The sequence below is a fragment of the Syngnathoides biaculeatus genome, chromosome 17 (assembly GCF_019802595.1).
Source record: "Syngnathoides biaculeatus isolate LvHL_M chromosome 17, ASM1980259v1, whole genome shotgun sequence".
NCBI classification, from domain to species: domain Eukaryota; kingdom Metazoa; phylum Chordata; class Actinopteri; order Syngnathiformes; family Syngnathidae; genus Syngnathoides; species Syngnathoides biaculeatus.
Window position 1 is genome coordinate 6499416 of NC_084656.1, and position 23253 is coordinate 6522668.

Here is a 23253-nt window from a genome sequence, read left to right on the forward strand (position 1 = left end):
CAGACAGACAGACAGAGAGAGAGAGATCATGAAATATAAAAGTGAGCGATAAAATGCATGATCTACAGGGCCAGTTCTACAGATAGGCCTAATCATATTAAATATTTATATATATATTTTTTTTATATAATATGTGACAAATTAGGTCCAGCTTACCTTTGTGTTTTCTGGTTTGGTATTTTCTGCTCCTATTGGAACACAGAGTGCACAGTACTTTGCCGGGAACGTCCACTTTTTGTATGTGTTTGGTTAGACATGTTGATACAGTATTCATTCCTATCTGGACGGTTACACTTTGTTCAAGCCATGCCCACCTTAAACGTTTTTTTACCCCCGTGGTTTTTAGCAATTACCCTGGCACGATCTTCAACTTTTCGCTCCAAGACTTTCGCCATACTGGCAAACATGCAGACTGCTCGATAACATATGCGTATGTATGTCTATAAGTTATAACTATCCCGTAGTAAATAGAATGATTCTCTATGAAATGTTAACATCAGTATGAAAATACCGCCAAAATGCAGCTGGAAATCGGAATGTTGTCGCGATTATAAACACCAGATTTAATGCAAACAGATAACAATGCAAAAATAGATACCAATGCTGTTTTACGCTATCACAGCTGTGACTAATTTCACGACGAGCGTTGTCGATCGATGCTAGCGGCTGGCCTTGATCACACCCTTGCCCCACGTCAAGCCCTAATGACCCACCCCCCACCCCAAATTGTCTTAATGAATTTACACGTTTCACAAAAATTACAATTTCAGCTGAAAAAACTCGGAATTCTGCGAATCTGCGGAAAATTCTCATCCCAGTTAAAGCTTGTTTCTCTTTCCAGCTTTACAGTATTGGTTTTTTTTTTAGTAGGTAGTGGGTGAGCATGTTCATTTGGAAGATCTATACTTTTAAAATCACCCAGCAAATAAAGATTAAGAGAAATCAGAATGCTACAGTTTAAAACTGAGGAACGTTTAGCTCGTGACTAGAAGTGTTGTACAGATGTACAATGCCAAAGAGCATGTAAATAAGTGCAGGGAGCATTTTCAGTCATTTTTTAAATGGAACCCTTTTTTTTAAAAAAAAAAACATTTTTTACCCCTCATTTATTTATTGTAGTGCATAGTCACTCTTATACAGGAACAATGTACTGGTAGCTAGAATTTTTACTCATCTTAATGCTTTTACATAAGCATTTGTTGCTCTATCCCTTTTACTGTCCCATCATGCTGTCACTGAGGACCAAGGTGGTTATGCAATGTCCATATGCAGTGCATGTGCAAGCCAGATGGAAGGACACATGCCATTCACAAATCTCTGGTGTGTGTTGTGTTAGACACAGCCATAGTCATTATTTGCATTGGTCAACCACAAGTTAAACATGAACCACAAGATGGAGCTATGAGTCTATTTAAATGACTTCTTGATCATTTAATGTATATACTTGTGTAATTAATTGCTCAAAAAATACACATTTTTGATAAATAGTGTAATTTTGTTAATCTATTTATGCCAGTGAGGCATAGTGACAGACAGAACAAATTAATGGCCTTATATAAGATGGCAGTCAGTACATACACAATTAATGCATCTAGTTTTTGTGACATTTTTATTTGATTTTTCAATTGTTAAAGAGCAACTGACACCAAAATATACATTTTAAAAAATGTATTGTTATCAAAACTACATATAATATAGTGATAGTAATCGTGAGCGGACAGTGTTTTGTTCAAGTGCAAAGTTACGAAAATCTCACTCGACATTCCAGTGGCAGCCATATTGCTTGCAACGTCATTTGCAGAGGTCACACTGGGACAGACGCCATAGAACACACGCTGTGCCACCTGCTATGGCAGACGAACAAGAAAAGATTTTCAGATTTTTCTGACGCCCCTTCTGAGACTGGAGCTCTTTTTGAAGAAGAGAACATCTCAAAAGCAAGTAAAGCGACTGGGGCAATATTACCCGATCATTTCGAGCCATATTAGACGATATGCAGATCACTTCTAACTGACAACAGACTGCCCGAAAGACAGACGAGGAGGACAAGGAACTCGATCAAATATTTAAAAGGATGGCCCATAAATTGTTTGATTTCCTAACCTTTTCATAAGCCTGTATCCGGGATCTTGTTCTTTCGGTCACGATCCATAGCTCGTGCCCATAGGTGAGGGTAGGAACGTAGATTGACTGGTAAATTGAGAGCTTTCCCTTTCGACTGAGCTCCCTTTTCACCACAACGGACCGATACAAAGTCCGCATCACTGCAGACACTGCACAGATCCATCTGTCGATCTCCCGCTCCATTCTTCCCTCACTCGTGAACAAGACCGCAAGATACTTGAACTCCTCCACTTGGGGCAAGATCTCATCCCCAACCCAGAGAGGGCATGTCACCCTTTTCCAACTGAGGACCATGGTCTCAGATTTGGAGGTGCTGATTGTCATCCCAGCCACTTCACACTCGACTGGGAACCGCTCCAGTGAGGGTTGTCCATCACGGCTAGATGAAGCCAACAGAACCCCATCATCTGCAAAGAGCAGAAATGCGATGCTGAGGTCACCAAACCGGACACCCCCTATGCCTTGCCTGCGCCTAGAAATTCTGACCATAAAAGTTGTGAACAAAGTTGGTGACAACAGGCAGCCTTGGCGGAGTCCAACTCTCACCGGAAGAGAGTCTGACTTATTGCTGGCAATGGGAACAAAACTCTGATGGTGATTGTACAGGGACCGAACAGCCCGTATCAGGGGGCTCGGGACCCCATACTCCCGAAGAACCCCCCACAAGACTCCCCAAGGGACACGGTCAAACGCCTTCTCCACGTCCATAAAACACACGTAGACTGGTTTGGCGAACTCCCATGCACCCACAAGGATCCTGCTGAGGGTGTAGAGCTTGTCCACTGTTCCAATGCCAGGAAGAAAACAACATTGCTCCTAATGGATCTGAGATTTGACTTCCCGATGGACCCTCGTCTCCAGCACCCCTGAATAGACCTTACCAGGGAGGCTGAGGACTGTGATGCCCCTATAGTTGGAACTCACCCTCCGGTCCCCACCACCACCCCAGTCTGCCAATCTAGAGGCAATGTCCCCAATGTCCACGCGATGTTGCTGGGGCGTGTCAACCAGGACAACCCCACAACATCTAGAGGTTTTAGGAACTCCGGACGAATTTCATCCATCCTGCGGCCCTGCCACCAAGGAGCTTTTTAACCACCAGGGTGACTTCAACCCCAGAGATAGAAGAACCCGCCTCAGAGAACCCAGAGTCAGCTTCCTCATGTTGGTGGAATTGAGGAGGTCTTGTAACACAAGTAAGCCATAGGACTGTGCCACAAGTATTCTACCCACTGACTTACAACATCCCGAGTTGAGGTTAGCAGTACCCCATCCCCACTATACACAGTGCTGACAGTGCACTGCTTCACCCCTCCTTAGACGCCGCACGGTGCACCAGAATTTCCTCAAAGCCATCTGTAACTCGTTCTCCATGGCCTCACTAAACTCCTTCCTTGGTTGGGTTTTTGCCTCAGTGACCACCGAAGCTGCATTCCGCTTGGCCAGCCGGTACCTATCAGGTGCCTCAGGAGTCACGCAGGCTAAAAATGCCTAATAGGAGTCCTTCAGCTTGACAGCATCTCTCACTGTTCGTGTCCGCCAACGTTCTCTGGGGTTGCCGCCACGACAGGCACCGACCACCTTACGGCCACAGCTATAGTCGGCCGCCTCAGCAATGGAGGCGCAGAACATCGTCCACTCGGACTCAATTTCCCCCACCTCTCCCGGAATGTGAGCAAAGTTCTTTCAGAGGTGGGAGTTGAAATTCCTTCTGACAGGGGAATCTGCCAGCCGTTCCCAGGAGACCCTCACAATACATTTGGGCCTGCCACGTTGGACCGACATCTTCCCCCACCATCGGAGCCAACTCACCACCAGGTGGTGATATGTTGACAGCTGCGTCCCTCTCTTCACCGGAGTGTCCAAGACATGGGGCCGCAAGTCCAATGACACGACTATAAAGTCGATCATCGAACTGCGGCCTAGTGTGTCCTGGTGGCAGGTGCACATGTGGACTATGCCTGAACATGGTGTTTGTTATGGACAATCCGTGATGAGCACAGAAGTCCAATGACAGAACACCACTCTGGTTCTGATTGGGGGGCTATTCTTCCCAATCACACCCTTTCAGGTCTAACTGTCATTGCCCACGTGAGCATTAAAGTCCCCCAGCAAAATGATGGAGTCTCCAGAGGGGGCGCTCTCCAGCACTCCCTTTAAGGACTCCAAAAAGGGTGGGTACTCTGAACTGCTGTATGGTGCATAAGCACACACAGCAGTCAGGATCCGTCCCCCTACCTGAAGATGGAGGGAGGCTACCCTGTCATTTACCAGGGTAAACCCCAACGTACAGGCCCCGAGCTGGGGGTCAATGAGTATACCCACACATGGTCGGTGGAACAGAGCCCAACCCCTCTTAAGAGGAGTGGTGCCAGAGCCCAAGCGGTGCGTAGAGGAGAGTCCAACTATATTTAGTTGGAACTTCTCGACCTCACTCACCAACTCGGGCTCCTTCCCTGCCAAAGAGGTGACATTCCATGTCCCTAGAGCAAGTTTCTGTAGGAGGGGATCGAATTGCAAAGGTCCCCGCCTTTGGCTACCACCCACTCACATTGCACCTGACCCCTATGGCCCCTTTCACAGGTGGAATGCCCATGGGAAGGGGAACCCCATGGGTGCAGGCCCGGCCACCAGGCTCTCGCCTTCGAGCCCCACCTCCAGTCCTGGTGGACCACGTCTGGCCAAGGGAAACCAAGATCCAATTTTTGTATTCGTCATAGGGGTTTTGGAGTCGTACTTTGTCAGGTCCCTCACCTAGGACCTTTTTGCCATGGGTGACCCTACTACGGGCATGAAGCCCCAGACAACATAGCTCCTAGGATCATCGGGACACACAAACCTCTCCACCATGATAAGGTGACGGCTCAAGGAGGGGATACATAAATATATAAATAAAAAGGCTATCACGTAACGTAACTGGTTAGCGCGTCTACCTCACAGTTCTGAGGACTGAGGTTCAAATACCAGCCCCACCTGGGCGGAGTTTGCAAGTTCTTCCCGGCCTGTGTGAGTTCTCTCCGGGAACTCTGGTTTCCTCCCACATCCCAAAAACATGCATTAATTGGAGACTCTAAATTACCCTGAAGTGTGATTGTGAGTGCAAATGTTTTTTTTATTTCTGTGTCCTGTGATTGGCTGAAAACCAGTTCAGGGTGCATCCAGCATCCTGCCCGAAGATAGGTGATAAGTGGATAGGCTCCAGCACTCCCGCGACCCTTGTGAGGATAAGAGGCTCAGGGGAAAAAAAAAAAAAATATATATATACATATATATATATATATATACATACATACATACACACACACACACACACACACACACACACACACACACACACACAGTATATATACACACAGTCACTTGTCTACGTCTATATTAAATATATAGTGAACGAACGATGAAAAGGCTATAGAAATCAAAATGTTGATCGAAACTAAGGCAGAAATAACGATTCGATTGTAAAGAATGTTGAGGCTAATAGTAGGATTATCTTGTGGCAGAAATGATATTTTAAACCAATAAGTGAATCGTGTCTTGTAAAATGTAAACAAACGAATGAACGAGTTTCACATTTAACTGACGTCCCGCGCAAGACAAAGGATAGAAATAGACACACTGGGGCTCCTACACTCGCAGAGTCGTGTGACATTTGAGTAACAACAACCTCTCGACAAAGAGATAAGATCTGGGGGAAGGGGGGAATGCTATGTTATAGTCGAGCGAGAGTAACCATTAAAAAGCAGAATTTATCCAAGCTAAATACGTGTGGGAGCGGCCCAAAGTCCAAACGTGTCAGCAAGACCCACACAAGCAATGTCGACATTCAGCACGTTCGGGGATCATACCTGGTAAAACTTTGTTGTCCTTTTCTCGGTATCACCAGATAAGATTAATCCAAACGTACTGGGCCTGAAACCAAAAAAAAAAGCTCAAGAAGTGAGCGTAAAGGAAACGTTTTGTTGTGTTGCTTAAATTCTTGGTCCAAATATGCTTACTTCCTGTTTCAAACAGGTATGTGGGCGTGACTTGGCCGTGGCAGGCAGGTGTTTGTTTCCGGAGATTTTTTTTTTCAGAGAAGTTCCAGTCGTGCACAGATGAGTCCTTCATTTTGGTCAAATACGCTAGAAAAAAGTTCTCAACTGACACAGTTTCTGATTCAGTTAATTTTGATTCAGTTTTTTCAAACTCATCCGAAAGATTACATTTTCTGAATTTGGAAGTAACTCACCAATCTAAACGTCTTGGTAAAGTCTGGCGAACAAGTGAATTGTTTTTTATGAAAGTTTGCCCTTTGTTGTCGATGTGAAACTTCCTTTTGATTTCAATCAAAATACTCATGCGGTACCAGGAAGCTGTTCTATTTATATATTTGCCGGTCATTGTTTGAAAAGGAATGCTGTGCTGGTCCTTCTCAATATTGAGAACAAGCTATTCTAAAATTCATTAAATGGCTTTGTGGGATATGTTTGCATACATTACCCTTACTCTATTATAGACATGTGATCGTGGGCTCACATTCCATAAAACAACCAAAATGAAGAACTAACTCGCATTACTGTGTTTAAAAAAATAGTCTATTGAGTATGGTTTTTCTTCAGCTGAAATGGAATTCATTAGCTACAGTTTGTTCTTTTACCAGTTAAGATAAAATTGTCGTACTTAAATAGTGATTAACACAAGTACATGATGACAATCGAAGACTAAATCAAAACTGTGTCCATGTACAGCTCTCCATGTATTACCATGTTATTGGTGCGCCCTCTTGCGTTTGAATGAACACGGCAAATGTACATTGCGTGGTTGTACAGTAGTTTGGAATGATGAAGAATATACAGTATTGGGAAGTATTTTAGGTCCCCTCCTTCTTCAATTTAATATACAGTGCATAGCGTAATCTATAGCTAGCAGTACTATAAAGCACTACTGCTGTACAGTAAAAGGCATATTATTAAATAAGGAGAAGATGGCATTTGTGCATTTGGGTGTTTGAAGCGAAATAATCAAAAGAGACCATTTTAGATTAAAAGATAAACACAACATTACAGTCATAATCATGTTTCACAAATTTTATTATTTGATGTCTATATTAACCTTTTCCACAAAGGTTTAACTGTTCTGTCTAAATTTGCTTTCTATCTCTATCTACTTCAGTGACTCTAAGCCAAATCTAAAATTGTATATCTTTTACAATAATTTATATTTCATTTCACAGAAAGAATGCCATATTACACAATCATATGCCTCGAAATCACTGGAGGACATCTGATTTTGAAACATTTTTAGGCACATGGACAGGAATGGTGAAATGATAGCAAGGGACAATATTGCCACAAACTGTTCAGTGTGGATGCAATGTCATGGTAATCAAATAAACATTTATATAGTGGGAAAATAAATTATATGTATGAATGATTGAAAACACATTTGCCCAGGGATCCAGCCACTGAGAGAATTTGAACATTTACACATAAAATAAAAAGCAATTGTGAAATTAACACCATCAGTGATGTAATTTGGCAAAACCTAACTGTACTGTATTTGCATTTGTCATTTGGTGTGAAAGTCAGACAGAATGCCACTTCTGGGTGACTTTACAAGAAATGAAAGGTTTTGAGCACATAGATGTCTTTCACATTACACATACTGTATGCTATTGTGAGGTCTTAAAAATGTATCGACATTGCGAGGGGGCATCCTCTTCTGCAGACATGGCTTCCTGGAGACTATCCACCATCGTTGTCTGCTCACTACAAAACAGGACCACCAAATTATTTGGTAAAAATATATATACATTATTTTTACCAAAACCCACTATTCATTTTGATGCGAAAAATATCTATCTTAGCTGATGGATCAGGCGAATATTAATATTTATGCCTAAGATTGTCAAAGGTCTAATAGAAAACCAAGGCAACGAGACACAGGTGAATTCTCAGAGGGTTTGAATCGAAACCAATTTGACTGGTTTGGTGAGATCAGTTAGACCAACCACAACAGTCCAGATGAGCTTGATTCAATGTCCTGAGAATGAAATGACCTGGGTGAATGAGAATAGGCACGATAGACCCAGGTGAAGATACAAAAAAAACAATACAAAATAGAACACACAAGTAAACCTTCACCCTAGAGCTTTGGTAACTCACCTGAACCAACATTTTCTCCTCTACTCCATTTAACAATTTCAGTCATCAGTGAAAATGAAAGCGTGTGACCAATTTGATGCCAGGCTCTGCAGTTTTGTTGGGACGCGTCTGGTCTCATTCAGTGAGTCTGACAAACCTCACCAACCTCACTCATATTCATGCTCATGTTGAGTTCAAATGTGAGCAAAAAAGAACAAAAAAGGAAACTGTGGCCTGAAGGCTTTACAATGCACATACAGAACTTGTCCTTCAATATTGATGACTTGAGATACGAGTGACCTGAATTTTTAATTTTTTGGAGATAAGAGCTGTCATTCTACCAATTTTTTATTATGACTTTTGAGTACAAACTTGAATTATAGCAGGTGTGTTGCATAGTGGCAGTGAATGCAACTCACTGCGCAATAGGCAACATTTTGGCAAATAGTTATAGTTACATAATAGTTAATAGTAGTTCTTCAATGAAAGTGAGGGAAGAATGGAATGAATCATCGTGAAGCGGGTCCGTGCAACGTCTGCAGTGATGCGGACTTTGTATCGTTCTGTTGAGGTAAAGAAGGAGTTAAGTTGAAATTTAGGCACATTTAGTTAGTCAGTTACAATTTAACACCTGATGTGACTGATACAACTTCCCTCTGAAAAGGTTGGCATGTCTGTTTGGATTTTCTTAAACAAAATAAAGAATAAAAAGAACTGGGATGCTTGACAAACATACAGTGGTAATACGTGGGGAAAAAAAGTCAAGCATGAAGACACATACTGTGTTTGATGTACTGTATATTTCATACCAAGTTGAGATCCAGTTCAGAGTCCGAATGGCTTCTGATGAGAGCTGGCAAAGGATCTTCCAGTGCAATCGTTGAACTGGAGGCTCGTCTGTGCTCGCTGCAGCATAAACAAATGTACGTCAAAACAAGCGCCACTGTGATGATTCTAAAAACTAGAGAGGAATCATAGTATATTTGAAAGTACTGAGGAGGTCCACACCCCGTTCACTACAATATCATTTACTCTACAGCTGAGAACAGCAGTGCCCTTTTGTAATATACACACTAAAAAGCGACCATATATTACCTGCCATCAAGGTTTTCTTCCTCAGTAGACTTGAATGTAACAGCAGATTTAGGGAGAAGGTCTGGTTGTTTTGATGAACTGTAAACTGACGGAAGAAGTAAACAGAATGAAGCTGATGAATGGGATGAATTTTTGTTGGTGTTGGTGGAGTGGTTTGTAATGATGTCATTGGTAGAGAATGATAGCGAAAATATCAAGTAGGTAATTACAATACAAGACTTATCGTTACCTTCTAGGTTGTCCAAGCTTTGTGCTTTCTTCTTCTCCCACTCATCCTTTTGAGGAGAAAGTATTTCCTGAGAGGCGAACTTAACTGTACAGAACGAGTTCTTCTTCCTCTTAGAAGAGGTTCCCCTCAAAGCTATTAAACAAAAAGTGCAAGTGTGTTAAGGGAAAGCTACTTTTTTTATCAAAGCTTTATAACCGATGCCACGATAGTCGAATAACTCACAAAGGATGCGTTTGAATACAACTGAGCCCATGAATTTCAGAAACCGGTCTGCATAGAAATTGGGCCTGTGAACTGATACTGTGTCCTGAAAAGCAAGGAAAAATTAAAATCTGTCTGTCTGTCTGTCTCTCTGATTCTATCACCCACAGAACCCCCTCACCCCACCCACCCACACACACACATTCACCACACAAAGACTTGAAAATATGTGATGTGGTGACACATACCCCATCATGTACAAGAGATTTCCAGGAATGTTCCACCTTTTTAATGAACCTGAAAATTATTATTGATATGTATTTCCTCATCTGCATTAAAAATACAAAACACAATATAGACAATGTGTTCATGAGAGGCATTGGAAACCTGTACGACTGGAGGATGTCAATGATTCCCAAAAAGATGAGGAGGTTTTCATCTCTATGCTTGGCTGGAATTCCACCAAATCTGAAATGAACACATTTGCAAAATTCATCCATCCATCCATTTTCTGAGCTGGTCATCTTTACAAGGGCTGTGGGAGTGCCGGAGCCAACCCAGGTATCATCGGGCAGGAAGAAGGGTACACCCTGAACTGGTTGCCAGGCAATCGCAGGGCACATAGAGAGAGACAACAGTAGCACTCACAATTTCACCAAAGGGCAATTTAGAGCCTCCAATCAATCCATCTTTTTGGGATGTGGAAGGAAACCAGAGTGCTTGGAGAAAACCCACGCAGGCACAGGGAGAAGATGCAAACAGCCGAAGCTGGGATTTGAACCCCGGTCCTCAGAACTGTGAGGCCAATGCTCTAATCGGTTGCTCCACTGTGCAGCCCAAAATTAATCTACATACTGTAAATTCTTCCGGGATGTAATGAATGGAAGATGCTCCTTTAGGCTACGGATATTCATGAATTTGGAAAAACTGAATTACAAAATTTCCTCACGTGTCATCATCTGCTACTGGTTCTGGGTCCTTCACAGTCCCTTGGATAGATTCGAGGGCAGTGGAGTAGAGAACCTTCTGTCCTTTCCTGCTGTCACGTCTGCTCTCTCTGCTCGTCACCTTGCGGTCTAAAACATGGATTCCCAGAAGGAGGCTGTAGTCCATGATCTTGAAGCTCTCTAGAACCTAAAAAGAAGAAGAACAAACAGTTGAATATTCATTCTCATTTATTTTAACAGGAAATTGAAGCAAACGATAGTGCAGTGAGTGAGTGGTTAACCCATCTGCCTCACAGTTTTGATTTTTGGGTCATCCCGTGCCTTTCCTGTATGGAGTTTGCACGTCTGCCCCCTGTTTGCATGGGTTTTCTTCAGGTACTGCTGCTTTCTCCCACGTTACAAAAACATACATGTTAATCATATACTCTGAATTCTTCTTTATTAATGTGAATGGTTATTTTTTACAAGTGCTCTGTGATTGGGTGGTAATCATTCCAAAGTGTACCTCGCCTCCTGCCCAAAGTCCACTGGGATTGACTCCAACTCACCTGCGACCACAATGACGATAAGAAAATTGATGAAAGTTCAGAAATAGGTGTGCTCTTGGGCAGGTTTCTGTTGATGAGATTACTCTAATGATAATTAGTTTTTACAGTTCTCTTAGAATTAGAATTATGTGACTCAATGTACAATGCAAATAAGACCTTTAAATAATCTCTAGACTGCCCAACAAAAGATCAGGTCCAAATTAAGGGGGGTTTATTACATAACTACTGTACAGACCAAACAAGAATTTTGTGCAACCAAGCCTTAATCCCTCCGGGCAGATCGTAGTCATAAAGAATCACTGTACTTGAAAACAAAGACTTCCTTGAGCTGGGATCCATTACCTAATACAATAAGGTCAGATGAGCCAGTTTGTGGTGCAGAGTCCAGTCCAATCATGAAAGTAATATGCTTAGTTGTACCATGTCTAAATCCTCTTGGGCCAACATACAGCTCTTGCATGCAACTCTGCATGCAAGGCCTTAGGTCATCTTGCTGTGGCTTAAACATCAGACAGTAAACCTTTGTGCCCATCATCAGAGATTGTAAAGACATGAAAATTTTGGCAAGAGACGCTATAGCAATCTGCGTCATCCTGTGCTTCCTTAAATGGAAAGGGTTGTGCTGCTATTAGCTGGTCTAAATGTGTCAAAATAACAAATGTCACGTGCAGTTTTGTGACGCTCGCCAAAAGACCCATCACCCAACACTGAACTAATCTTGTACTTGTACATGACAATACTGTTGACTTACAGTATGGTTCCTGTGATGTGAAAAATGTCTTCAAAATTTCACTCACCACAGAGAAGGATGTTCTTAACAACCCTCCCAAATTTTAACGATTAAAAAAAAAATCAGCAAGTATGTAAAACAAAAAAAATGTGAAAACTGAAATGGTGACAAACTATCACTAGAGCTCTACAATTTTGTTGTAGTTATCTTTTTTTAATGTATAGATATTTTAACAGATATTTTTAAACTTGTATTGTGTTTTCATCAACAAATCTATAATTACATTTTACAAGCAATATGCTGCCGAAATTTATTTTTTTTTACATCTTATGGGTGTTTTTGTAACGTGGGAGGAAACTGGAGTATCCAGACAAAAAAATGGTGCAAGCATGGGGAGAAGTGAATTGGAATTGATGCTAGCCTTTTAATGGATAAGAATGCGTAAAAAAAATTCTATCCTCCAACAAAACAATGAATATTTTGATTTCTAATCAAATATTTATCCAACATTTTCATGCTATATTTCTGCATCCAAGATTGTTCTCCCTCACAACATCCATCAACCTTTTCTTTGGTCTTCCTCTCGCTCTTTTGCCTGGCAGCTCCATCCCCAGCACCCTTCTACCAATATATATACTCTCTTGTCTCTGAACATGTCCAAACCATATAGGTCTGCTCTCTCTAACCTTGTCCCCCAAATAATAATAATAATAATAATTATTATTATTATTATTATAAAAATTATTATAAATATTCCCAAATTGTTTAGGTATCTGCTGTACTGGACGTTATCATGTTAGCGAGACTAAATGGAATGGTCCTTAAATGGTGTATAGGTCCTATGTGGAGGTGCGAGGAGCTACTTTGTAACCATTGGAAGTGCTCAATAGCAACAAATGGCAATGACCTATGAGGCCCCTCAAGGGTCAGTTGTTGGACCCTTCTTGTTCAGACTATATCTGCAACGATTGGGCCAAATTTTTCAGAACTTTTTTTTTTTACTATCATAGCTATGCAGATGACACACAATTATATTTAACCGTGTCTCCAGATGACTACAGTACAATTGAGGTGTTGTGTCACTCTCTAAAGCAGAAAAATAACGATCAGGCAAAATTTTATTCAATTAAACCACAACAAAAGTGTGATGATTGTTTTTGGAAATAAATAAAAAAGGATTGCAGTTAGTAAACTAAACCAGCTACAGCTCATTCTGAATGCTGCAAATCGGGTTCTGACCAGAACAAAGAGGTCGGAGCGTTTAATTCCTATTCCAGTGTTTTAGTCTCCAGTTATCTTACAAATAGATTTTAACGTTCTACGACTGATCTGTAAATATCTAAATGGTCTAAGTCCTGAATACATGATAGAAATGCTTATGGAAAAAAAACCAGTAGGCCTCTGAGATCGACTGACTCAGGTCAATTAGTGGAGAGCAGAATCCAAAGCAAACATGATGAAGCAGCATTTAGCTATTATGCTCCACAAAAATTAAACAATTTGCTCACAAAGGTGACATCAGCCCCAAGTGCGAATTTTCTTAAATTCACTTTAAAAACGCTCTCTCATTCATTTTAAAGTATCTCCACTAGTTTAAATGTTTTATTTTTGTGTTTAAATGCTTTTAATAATATAAAGCACATTGCGTTAACTTGTGTATTAAATGTGCTATACAAATAAATTTGTTTTGCTTTGATTCTGATTTAACATACCCGGCAGTCTCTCTGCAGAGTCTTCATCAGGGCGCTGTGGGTTTCCACATCAAACCACAAGCCTTCATGCATCTCTTGGAAATCCAAGTCTTTGAATGTAGGTGAAGACTTTGTGCGTTCTTTGCGTGAAGCACGACGTTTGTATGAGGAGCCTTTCAGGTCATATTTGTAGTGCATCTTCATGGCACGTGGCAGCACATTGTTCATCACCACCACACGGACAGTGATGGCACCACACTGAATGCAGTAAAGGCCATAGAACTTGGGTAGCAAAGTCCTCGGGTTCTGGTTCAAGTTCTACAGAAATTAAAGCAAACATTTTAGATTAAAGATGCAATCAAAGAAATACTGTCTGTTGCGTTTGGCAAAAGAAAAAAAAAGATGCTGATAATCAGATGAAGGTGACGTGTTAAACTTATTGACCTAACATTGCTGTCAAACGTCTCAGCATCGTGACGTCGAGCTGTGGCATTTCTTTTCATATTTTCCAAAATTTTCTATTTCTCTCATTGATCTCCAATATTAGTGTACTGAAGAGCAAATACGGACAAAGGTTTTGGAATCTTAATATGAAATGCTATTCCTTGGCAAACCAAAAAAAAAACAAAAAAAAAACCGAGGGGTCACTCACATGATGCCCACAAGAAGCGTGCAAGGGCCATATGAGTAGCTTCTGGGATTATTCCATAAATATCCATCCATCCATTTTCTTAGCCACTTATACTCACAAGGGTTGTGGGAGTACTGGACCCTATCCCAGCTGTCAATGGGCAGGAGGCGGGTACACCCTGAACTGGTTGCTAGCCAATCCCAGGACACATGGAGACAGACAACAGTCATAGCCACAATCACACCTAGGAGCAATTTAGATTCTCCACTTAATGCATGTTTTTGGGATGTGGGAGGAAACCGGAGTGCTCGGAGAAAACCCACGCAGATATGGGGAGAGCGTACAAATTACACACAGGGTGGGCTGAGTTGGAATCCGGGTCCTCAGAACTGTGAGGCCAACGCTTTGTAGCTGATCCACCATGCCACCTATATTACTCTTTCATCCAAGCAAATTTGTTATACGAGTGTAAAAAAATCCTCACAGCGGGTAGCATTAATCAGTACCCCCCAAAAAAACAGCTTTAAATGTCAAAATGGTTGGTAAAACCTGCCATAGACAATCACACTCTATGATTCTCTGTGTCTCAATGCTTTTCTTGATAGAGTGAACACATTGTTTGAAGATTTTATCACATTTTCACCAAAAATGGATGCATTGAACATGAAAAGACAGATAATATATACTTATTCACCATGTAGTAGCCAGGAAGCAGCTTCTGCAGAAACTCTGCCTCTTTATGCTGCACAGTCTTGATTATGAACTCATCATCACTGGTAAGGTAAAACCAGGAACTGCTGGCACCAGGGTTGGACAGCTCAATGAGAGGCTCATTGCAGATGGAATACTGAAAATCATAATTATATAGAAGCCTTATCTCACTACACTGTTGTCAGCAAATAATGATGATCATCAAATCCTTTGTATGGGTTCTGAATCACAAGACCCCTAAAAATAACACTGGTGAATGCATCATTTCATGTTTTATCACATTACAATTTTCTGTACATCTCGTGCTTAAAACACGGCAAAAGTTCATTTTCAGTATTTACAATACCTCTGGACCAGGGTTATGTAATGAATCCAGTCGGCAACCCAGACTTACCAGATAATCGTCTGGTTTGATGCCAAAGAGTTCCCGAAAGTAGCGGAATGCCAGTGGTGCATATGTTTTTAGGCGGAAATCGGGGTAGTGATGTGCAGGAGTCATGTTGCTGCCTTCACTGGAGAACAAAGTGCAATTGTAAAGGACCTGATTGCTGGGTTGCAGTTGATTTCCCAAAGATGCATGCTGCTTTTGGGTTTCTCAAATGTCATTTTTCAAGAAAAAAAAAATCAAAGACAGGAGGATTGAAAACAAAGAGCTATACCAACACAATTAAAGAGTGAGATTCATTTGGCGCTTCATCATAAATAAATAGATAAATATTAGCATTGCAAAGATAACAATAATCACTTTTGATGTCAAGGTGTCGCTAATATTTTAGTTGCTGCATATAATGCATGTAGCCACATGTGAGAAATACAAAAGAAAAGCTTTCATTACGATTTGTACCTTTCCGACAATAAAAAAATGAAAGTGACATTTTCCAAGATAATTCCTGCAACTGTGGCTCCTTAGATCATTCTTTGTAAAAAAAAAAAAAAATAAAGTAAAAAAAAAAAAAATATATATATATATATATATATATATATAAACACAACTTATGTAATTCATACTAGATCTCAATATTCAGATTTTGTACCCAATACCATGCCTAGGGAGTGAGTATTACATTTTGGGAATTGAGCATTAAAATACAGATTTTTTTTCCCTTGTCTTATTATTTTGAGTTAAAACAAAAAGTACCTAGGAAAGAAGACACTCTCTACCACAGAGAAATCCTGCATGAGAACATCTCTGTCAGGTTTGGAGCTCAGGTTTCCCACAGCATAACCTATTGCAAGCTGGATGGCTCCTACTAGGGCGGCTGGTGTGGGCTGAAATAACCAGAACAATCTTAAAATGCACAAGTCATTTATCCATCCATTTTCCATAATGTTTATCCTTACTAGCGTTGCAAACTTGCTGGAGTCTATACCAGCTATCTTTGGGGAACACACCCAGAACTGGTCGCCAGCCAATGGAGGGCCCATACGTATAAACAAACAGCCATTCAGACTCACATTCACGGCTATGGGCAATTTAGAGTGCTCAGTTAACCATTCATCAATCCATTCTCTAAGCTGCTTATCCTCACAAGGGCCACGGGAGTGGTGGAGCCTATTCCAGCTGTCACTCGGCAGGAGGCAGGGTAGACCCTGAACTGGTTGCCAACCAATTGCAGGGCACATAGATACAAACAGCCGCACTCACAATCCCACTTAGGGGCAATTTGGATTGTCCAATTAATGTTGCATGATTTTTGGATGTGGGATGAAAGTCCCCGAAGACAAACCACACAGAACAGGGAGAACATGCAAACTCCACACAAGTGGGGCTAGGATTTCAACCGCGGTCCTCAGACTGCGGTGCCAACACTCTACAGCTGATCGACTATGCCATTTGTGCAGTTAAACTAACATGCATATTCTAACAGATTAATTCATTTAAAAAAATGTTTGCAAACATAATAAAATAACAACCACTTAATTTCCATTTCAAACATTTTAGACAAGAATGTGATTTAAACCAAAATCTATCACCAAATGTTTGAAAAGACACATAACTGTAGACTGTTTGCTTGTTTTTGAATTGGACATGAAATAAGATGGAAAGATAGCTTAGTCAAGACTAAATATCACTATGACGCACTTACCTTTTTGTGATCTTTTGACACTTTGGAGATACGGCTTCCTTTTCCTGAACTGATTGTGCTGCTGGCTGACATCTTTCAATGAGACAGAACTTAATTGACAAGGGGGAAGATAGGACAGGCCACACCAGGTTTCTCTTTACCATCAATAACACCTTGACTGGATATTACCGGAACTGCATTTTCCCAGTGAAGTACTCCTGTTGAGAGAAGAAGAGTGACACAGTGTGGAATAATCTTAGTGCAATATAGTCTACTTTATGTTCTGTAGAACAGTTGTTTACCCTCAAGAGCTTACAAAATTGTGCAGCGCTTTTAGTCCAGGGTACAGCATTCTGCGTTCTGAGGGCCCTTCAGTGTTTGCGTCCCCCCTAAGCTCATGATGCCGTCACAAAAACCTTGATCCCAGTTAAGAAGGTTTGGCAAAAAAAAAAAAAAAAATCCAATCCCCCTGTTTTATAACAGAAAAAAAAAAGAATATTTAGATAACATACTCATGCATTAGCTTAGAGGCGAGGACATAAAGTGGCAACAACAAAGAAATGTTCTGATTAAATGCCCTAATAAAGTAGTAAGAAGAAAAGTACCGTAGTGGCCTCATACAATTTGATTTTGTACTCTCGCAGGTGCAGAATCCAGTAGTATATTAATGATATTTTAAAAAAATATTAAAATAATGTGCGTAACACAGCTGTTTTCCATATAATTTATTTTAAAATAGGGTTTTATCATACTGCACCATGAAAAAGTGACTTCATCAATTACCCTAAAAACAAGTCACGATGTTAAATGTTGTAGAGTTACAGTGAAGAAACACCCTACTATATTGCAAGTTCTCCCACTTAGAAATCATGAAGGGTTTTAAAATTTTCATCATAGGTGCATGTCCACTGTGAGAGAGATAATCTAAAAAGAAAAATCCAGAAATCACAATGTATGATTTTTTAATGATTTATTTGTGTGATACAGCTGCAAATAAGTATTTGAACACCTGAGAAAACAAATGTTAATCTTTGGTACAGTAGCCTTTGTTTGCAATTACAGAGGTCAAACGTTTCCTGTAGTTGTTTACCAGGTTTTCACACACGACAGAAGGAATTTTGGCCCACTCCTCCACACAGATCTTCTCCAGATAAGACAGGTTTCTGGGCTGTCGCTGAGAAACACGGAGTTTCTGCTCCCTCCAAAGCTTTTCTATTGGGTTTAGGTTTGGAGACTGGCTAGGCCATGCCAGAACCTTGATATGCTTCTTACGGAGCCACTCCTTGCTTTTGCTGGCTGTGTGCTTCGGGTCATTGTCATGTTGAAAGACCCAGCCATGATCCATATTCAATGCTCTGACTGAGGGAAAGAACTTGTTCCCCAAAATCTCACAATACATGGCTGCGATCATCCTCTCCTTAATACAGAGCAGTCGTCCTGTCCCATTTGCAGAAAAACACCCCCAAAGCATGATGCTACCACCCCCATGCTTCACAGTAGGGATGGTGTTCTTGGGATGGAACTCATCATTCGTCTTCCTCCAAACACTGTTAGCGGAATTATGACCATAAAGTTCCATTTTGGTCTCAACTGACCACCAAACATTCTCTCATGACTCCTCTGTATCATCCAAATGGTCATTGGCAAACTTAAGACGGGACTTGACATGTGCTGGTTTAAGCAGGGGAACCCTCAGTGCCATGCATGATTTCAAACCATGACGTCTTGGTGTATTACCAACAGTCACCTTGGAAACGGTGTTCCCACCTCTTTTCAGGTCATTGACCAAGTCCTGTCATGTACTCCTGGGCTGATCCCCCACCTTTCTAAGGATCATTGAGACCCCACGTGATATCTTGCATCTGATTGAGATTGACTGTCATGTTTAGCTTCTTCCATTTTCTAATGATTGCTCCAACAGTGGACTTTTTTTCACCAAGCTGCTTGGCAATTTCTCTGTTGCCCTTTCCAGCCGTGTGGAGTTGTACAATTTTGTCTCTGGTGTCTTTGGACAGCTCTTTGGTCTTGGCTATGTTACAAGTTTGAGTCTTACTGATTGTATGGGATGGACAGATGTCTTTATGCAGGTAAATTGCAGGTAAATTTGATTCAGGATAATACATGGATTGGAGGTGGACTAAAGGCGGACTAACAGGTCTTTGAGGGTCAGAATTCTAGCTGATAGACAGGTGTTCAAATACTTATTTGCAGCTATATCACCAAATAAATCATTAAAAAAATACATTTTATTTTTCGATTATCTCTCTCAAAGTGGACATGCACCTAGGATGAAAATTTCAAACCCCTCCATGATTTCTAAGTGGGAGAACTTGCAATACAGCAGAGTGTTCAGATACTTATTTTCTTCACTGTATGTTTTTAGAATTAAGATCCAGCATTCGTCCATGGATGCCTCATACAGGTAATAAATAATAAATTATTGTCATGGTCCTACCGGTCCAGCCCTGGCTGTGCAGGTCCCGTGCACAGCTGCGTTGATTAGGAGGCGCACACCTGCGCCTCATTACTGATAATTAACCCCAGTATATATAGGACCCAGCAGACAGTCTGACCTTGCTAAATCATTGCCATCCGTGCCTCATTCCCGCACTTCCTCGTTTCCTGATCCTGAACCCCTGTGTACCGACCTCCGCCTGTCCCCCGACCATCTCTGTAAGCTTGACACCCTTGAGACTGGTGCTCTCTCCGACTGATCTCCATTGTACCGATCCCTGCTTGCCCGCTGACCTGCTTTCTACACCTGACATCCTGGTTACCACTGCTCCAGTTGACTGTCTGCCTGATACCTGACCTTGGAACGAATAAACGCTTTTCCCAAACTGCCTCTTGCTCTCCGGAGTCCTGCATTTGGGTCCTCCACCGCATCGATGGGTCGTGACAGATATTAAAACATTTATATGATAATATATAAATAATTATCCCACTGGTGGCATAAAAATGCTCTACTTTATGAGTATTTCAAAACGTCAATAGCTATGTTTCACATGAACAGAAAGTCGTAGGAACCAGAGTACGATGAAGAAATCGCTAGAGCAGCAAGAAACCACACGCAACACTGAGCTCAAGCTGCATAACACTTAAGAAGTTGCTAAGAAGAAGTAAAGAAAATCAGGGTGCTGCAGTACATAATTACAAAAAAAAGAGATAGTGAGGGAAGACACAAGGAAAGATCAGAACATAATTGGCTAATTCAGGTGAGACCGATTACAGTTCATGAGATAAAGATCACATAACTGACAAGAAGTGCATGAATACAAGAGGAACAAAGTTACAGTAAACTAAACAGCCCCCACCCCCGCCAAAAAAAAGCACCTTCAGTGGTATCCTAACAATAAAAGTGCATTACTTTTAAAATGAATTACTCTTGTGAGCAGGCTTGATATCAAACCCTTATCATTCAAACACGGGTTTCTAATATTAATCCCCATTATAAATGAATCCCCACAGAAATCATGATTTTCAAAAAAGGACACAACTGATTTGATGTCATCTGTTTTGAGTATTATTTCAAGATGAGATATTGTGGTCTGACTCGTGGTGAACCAAATCGTTTCATAAGGGTCGTAAGAAGTGTTTTCACATTGAGAGGGCCAGTTACAGGGTGAATATTATTTGTACAGATTAGCATCTTTAACTTACTGAACGCCCTGACAATTGGTTTCAGGTTTCCTCTGTGGCAAGCATACGGTAAACCCAGTGACATCATAATAAAAGGAGATGGCTTAAAACAAGGGCTTATGCTAAGGGCCCATGTGTAGGCCTGATTAATTAAAGGAATACATGGATATGTTACAAAAATAAAGTTCTTATTGTGGCTGATTGGACAAAACTACTTACTAAACACCAGACCTATTAAAATGTGTTAATCAGATTCGTTTCAAGTTGGTCACTGTTTATAACCATGTATTTAAAGTCAACAACTTCAAATTCAACCTCTCTGTATAAAAAGTCATGAACTGTACTTTGCACAAGTTACATTTTGGTTCCCTTAAAGTTTATTTTATAGGCCTCACCTTAACTCACGAACCGCTCTGGGAGGACAGCAACTTATTTTAAATGCCCAACTTTTTCAGCATGTCCAACACTGTGCAACGTTTTTGAGGCAGTGGGCTACCATCAGAGATACATTTTATATTACATCTTATTTTCCTAGGACATTGTAATGAGAGCATTTCTTAAAGACATGTTAAAGGATGTGTACAGGTAATCTGCTTGTAATGTATTGTGAATGTGGAGTTAAAATCTGTGCATTTAAGATGTGTTTTTAAATGTTTTGGTTTGACAAGTATCAGAATGCTGATAACCTGCTTCAGTTTTTATGATATAGTGCAGGTGACGAGTACTTCCTCTTGTTACATTACTGTCAACTTACAGTATCTTCCGTGTGGCTGAGAGAAAATGATAACTATCATTAGTAAGATGAAGAACAATTTTAAATTGGAGTTCTTTTTAAATTAAGTGTCCTAAATAATGCCTCATTATTTTACAGTAAGTACAAGGTCTCCTGAATGAGGAATAATAAATACTCTTACCTAAAGAGGCTTGGTTTAGGGAAAAAAAGTCACAGAAGGTCATATGAGACAAATGGTGCTGCAGGGCTCTTCTGGTGAGAAGCCAAACACTGCAATGACTTTTTCACCACTTCCTCCCTCGCTCTCGCTCTCTTTCTCTCTCTCTCTTTGTCTCTCCACCTACCTGTTGTACTTCATATGCCAAGCCAGGCGTCAGTGAAAGGCTAGGTATTTCACAGCCTTCTTTTAAGATTCTGTTTTATTTACCCTTCCATTTTCTCTAGTACTGAATCTTTTCAGTGTCATGAAAAAAAATGCAGACTGTCCTATCCTGGATTACCGGGCTAGCACACACAGTAGAGAAAGACAACCAATCACACATTCACTCGTACAGGCAAATTAGTCTTTAATGATCCTAACAAACATGTTTTTTTGGTATGTGGGAGGAATCTGTAACAGAAAACACACACATAATAAAGTCCACTTTGGCATACTGTAGATTTGCTTGTGGATGTGAGAATCCTCAAACACTGTTTTGTCCGTCCCTCCAGCCATCCATTTTCTGCTGATATTGTCCTGATTAGTGTTGCAGTTAAACTTTTACTGTGAACACAAACTGAACACAAACAAAGGAAACTGATTCAAACCACAAAAAAAGTTGAAAACTATTGATGTAAACACGCAAATTCACGATTTTCTTCTTTCCTTTGTTGTCAGCAGGTCTTAATCATATTTCAACTTCGATTTTAGCATATAATGCAGACTTTCAACAGGATTTACAAAAACAGCATTTTCCGAGTCTGAATATTTAGGTGTGAGAAGGATCCATTCTTTTATCCTCCCACTATAATATTGAAGCCAGAGCCACAACATGACTCCAGTGGGCAAACCTTTATTGAAACCTTTATTGTAGCGAACCCTGAACTCAATCAACAGGCGAGACATTTTTACACAGTTACTGCACTTTATTTACAGATCGGTACCATGCAAACAGCATGGGTAGTCATCAAACACTGTCAAAACTAGGTACAAAGATGAATGTAGCTTAAGTTCCAATATCAAGATAAATAGGTGAAAGGAAAAACAAAACGTAAATCAGTCATGCAACTGGCTTGCACACATGTGTTTCTTGTATATATTGCCTCGCGTTTCACTTAATATAAAATGTAAGAACAAGCCTATTTGGTAGAGCACTTAGCGTCTACTCCTAATGGAAAGTGACCACAAATTTTACTATGTCACGCTTGCAAAAAAATAGTTGTCATACAGTATGTAGAAAAGTTTTCTTGCTTAGACAGTCCAGAGAATTATTCCAATTGTATTGAATGTGGGCTAGCTGTCACCTAGAGAAATGTGTGTCCTTATTTTTTCTCAGCTTCAAGGAGATGATCAAGATTTGGCTTCCATGCATCTTTACACTCAGGATTTTCCCTCCTCAAAGGATGCAGCTCATTTGGTGCTACACGAGTCCCTGCTCGTCTTCGACATCTCCAGGCCTTTTTGCAGGTCCCTGACTAGCCTGCACAGTCTGTCTGATCTGGCATTTGAGAGCCACATATCTTTTCTCACCTGAGGAAGATGCAGGATTCATGTCAAAATACTTTATAATCACTGGTACACATGCAA

General features: G+C 40.8%; 2 protein-coding genes across 5 annotated transcripts in view; both read right to left on the reverse strand.

The window, feature by feature from the left end:
• The window catches only part of tjp2a (tight junction protein 2a (zona occludens 2)), a 70031-nt gene extending 63695 nt beyond the window's left edge, over positions 1-6336 (reverse strand). For 2 of the 3 annotated variants that reach the window (XM_061800599.1, XM_061800598.1), the window contains exons 1-2: positions 6120-6336; positions 5970-6033 (exon numbers count right to left, since the gene is read on the reverse strand). The gene's annotated coding sequence lies outside the window, so the exon portion shown is untranslated. Of the gene's footprint in view, positions 1-5969 lie in introns of all 3 variants that reach the window. The other variant, XM_061800597.1, reaches the window with a different exon arrangement.
• An 873-nt stretch (positions 6337-7209) lies between these two features.
• pip5k1ba (phosphatidylinositol-4-phosphate 5-kinase, type I, beta a) lies at positions 7210-17813 on the reverse strand. Of its 2 annotated transcripts, XM_061800604.1 has the most exons (14): positions 17412-17813; positions 17117-17313; positions 16168-16298; positions 15424-15541; positions 15013-15165; positions 13709-14005; positions 10721-10905; positions 10159-10239; positions 10020-10068; positions 9793-9877; positions 9571-9702; positions 9342-9426; positions 9056-9152; positions 7210-7871 (listed from the first exon to the last, which is right to left on the reverse strand). In XM_061800604.1, exons 2-14 carry the CDS (start codon positions 17186-17188, stop codon positions 7869-7871), a joined length of 1488 nt encoding a protein of 495 aa, XP_061656588.1. In that variant the 5' UTR covers positions 17189-17313; positions 17412-17813; the 3' UTR covers positions 7210-7868. The 2 variants fall into 2 exon arrangements, with proteins under 2 accessions (XP_061656588.1, XP_061656587.1); XM_061800603.1 differs by lacking the exon at positions 7210-7871 and having other exon boundaries at positions 9050-9152.
• Positions 17814-23253: the final 5440 nt, after the last annotated feature.

Bases quoted from the DNA above. Each gene is read 5' to 3' on its own strand.
- pip5k1ba (XM_061800603.1), bottom strand. From the start codon at position 17,188: ATGTCAGCCAGCAGCACAATCAGTTCAGGAAAAGGAAGCCGTATCTCC. The intron at 16,299-17,116 runs GTAAGTGCGTCA...TGGTTATTTCAG, and splicing joins TGTCAAAAGATCACAAAAAG to CCCACACCAGCCGCCCTAGT. The intron at 9,703-9,792 runs GTGAGTTATTCG...TTTGTTTAATAG, and splicing joins TGTATTCAAACGCATCCTTT to CTTTGAGGGGAACCTCTTCT.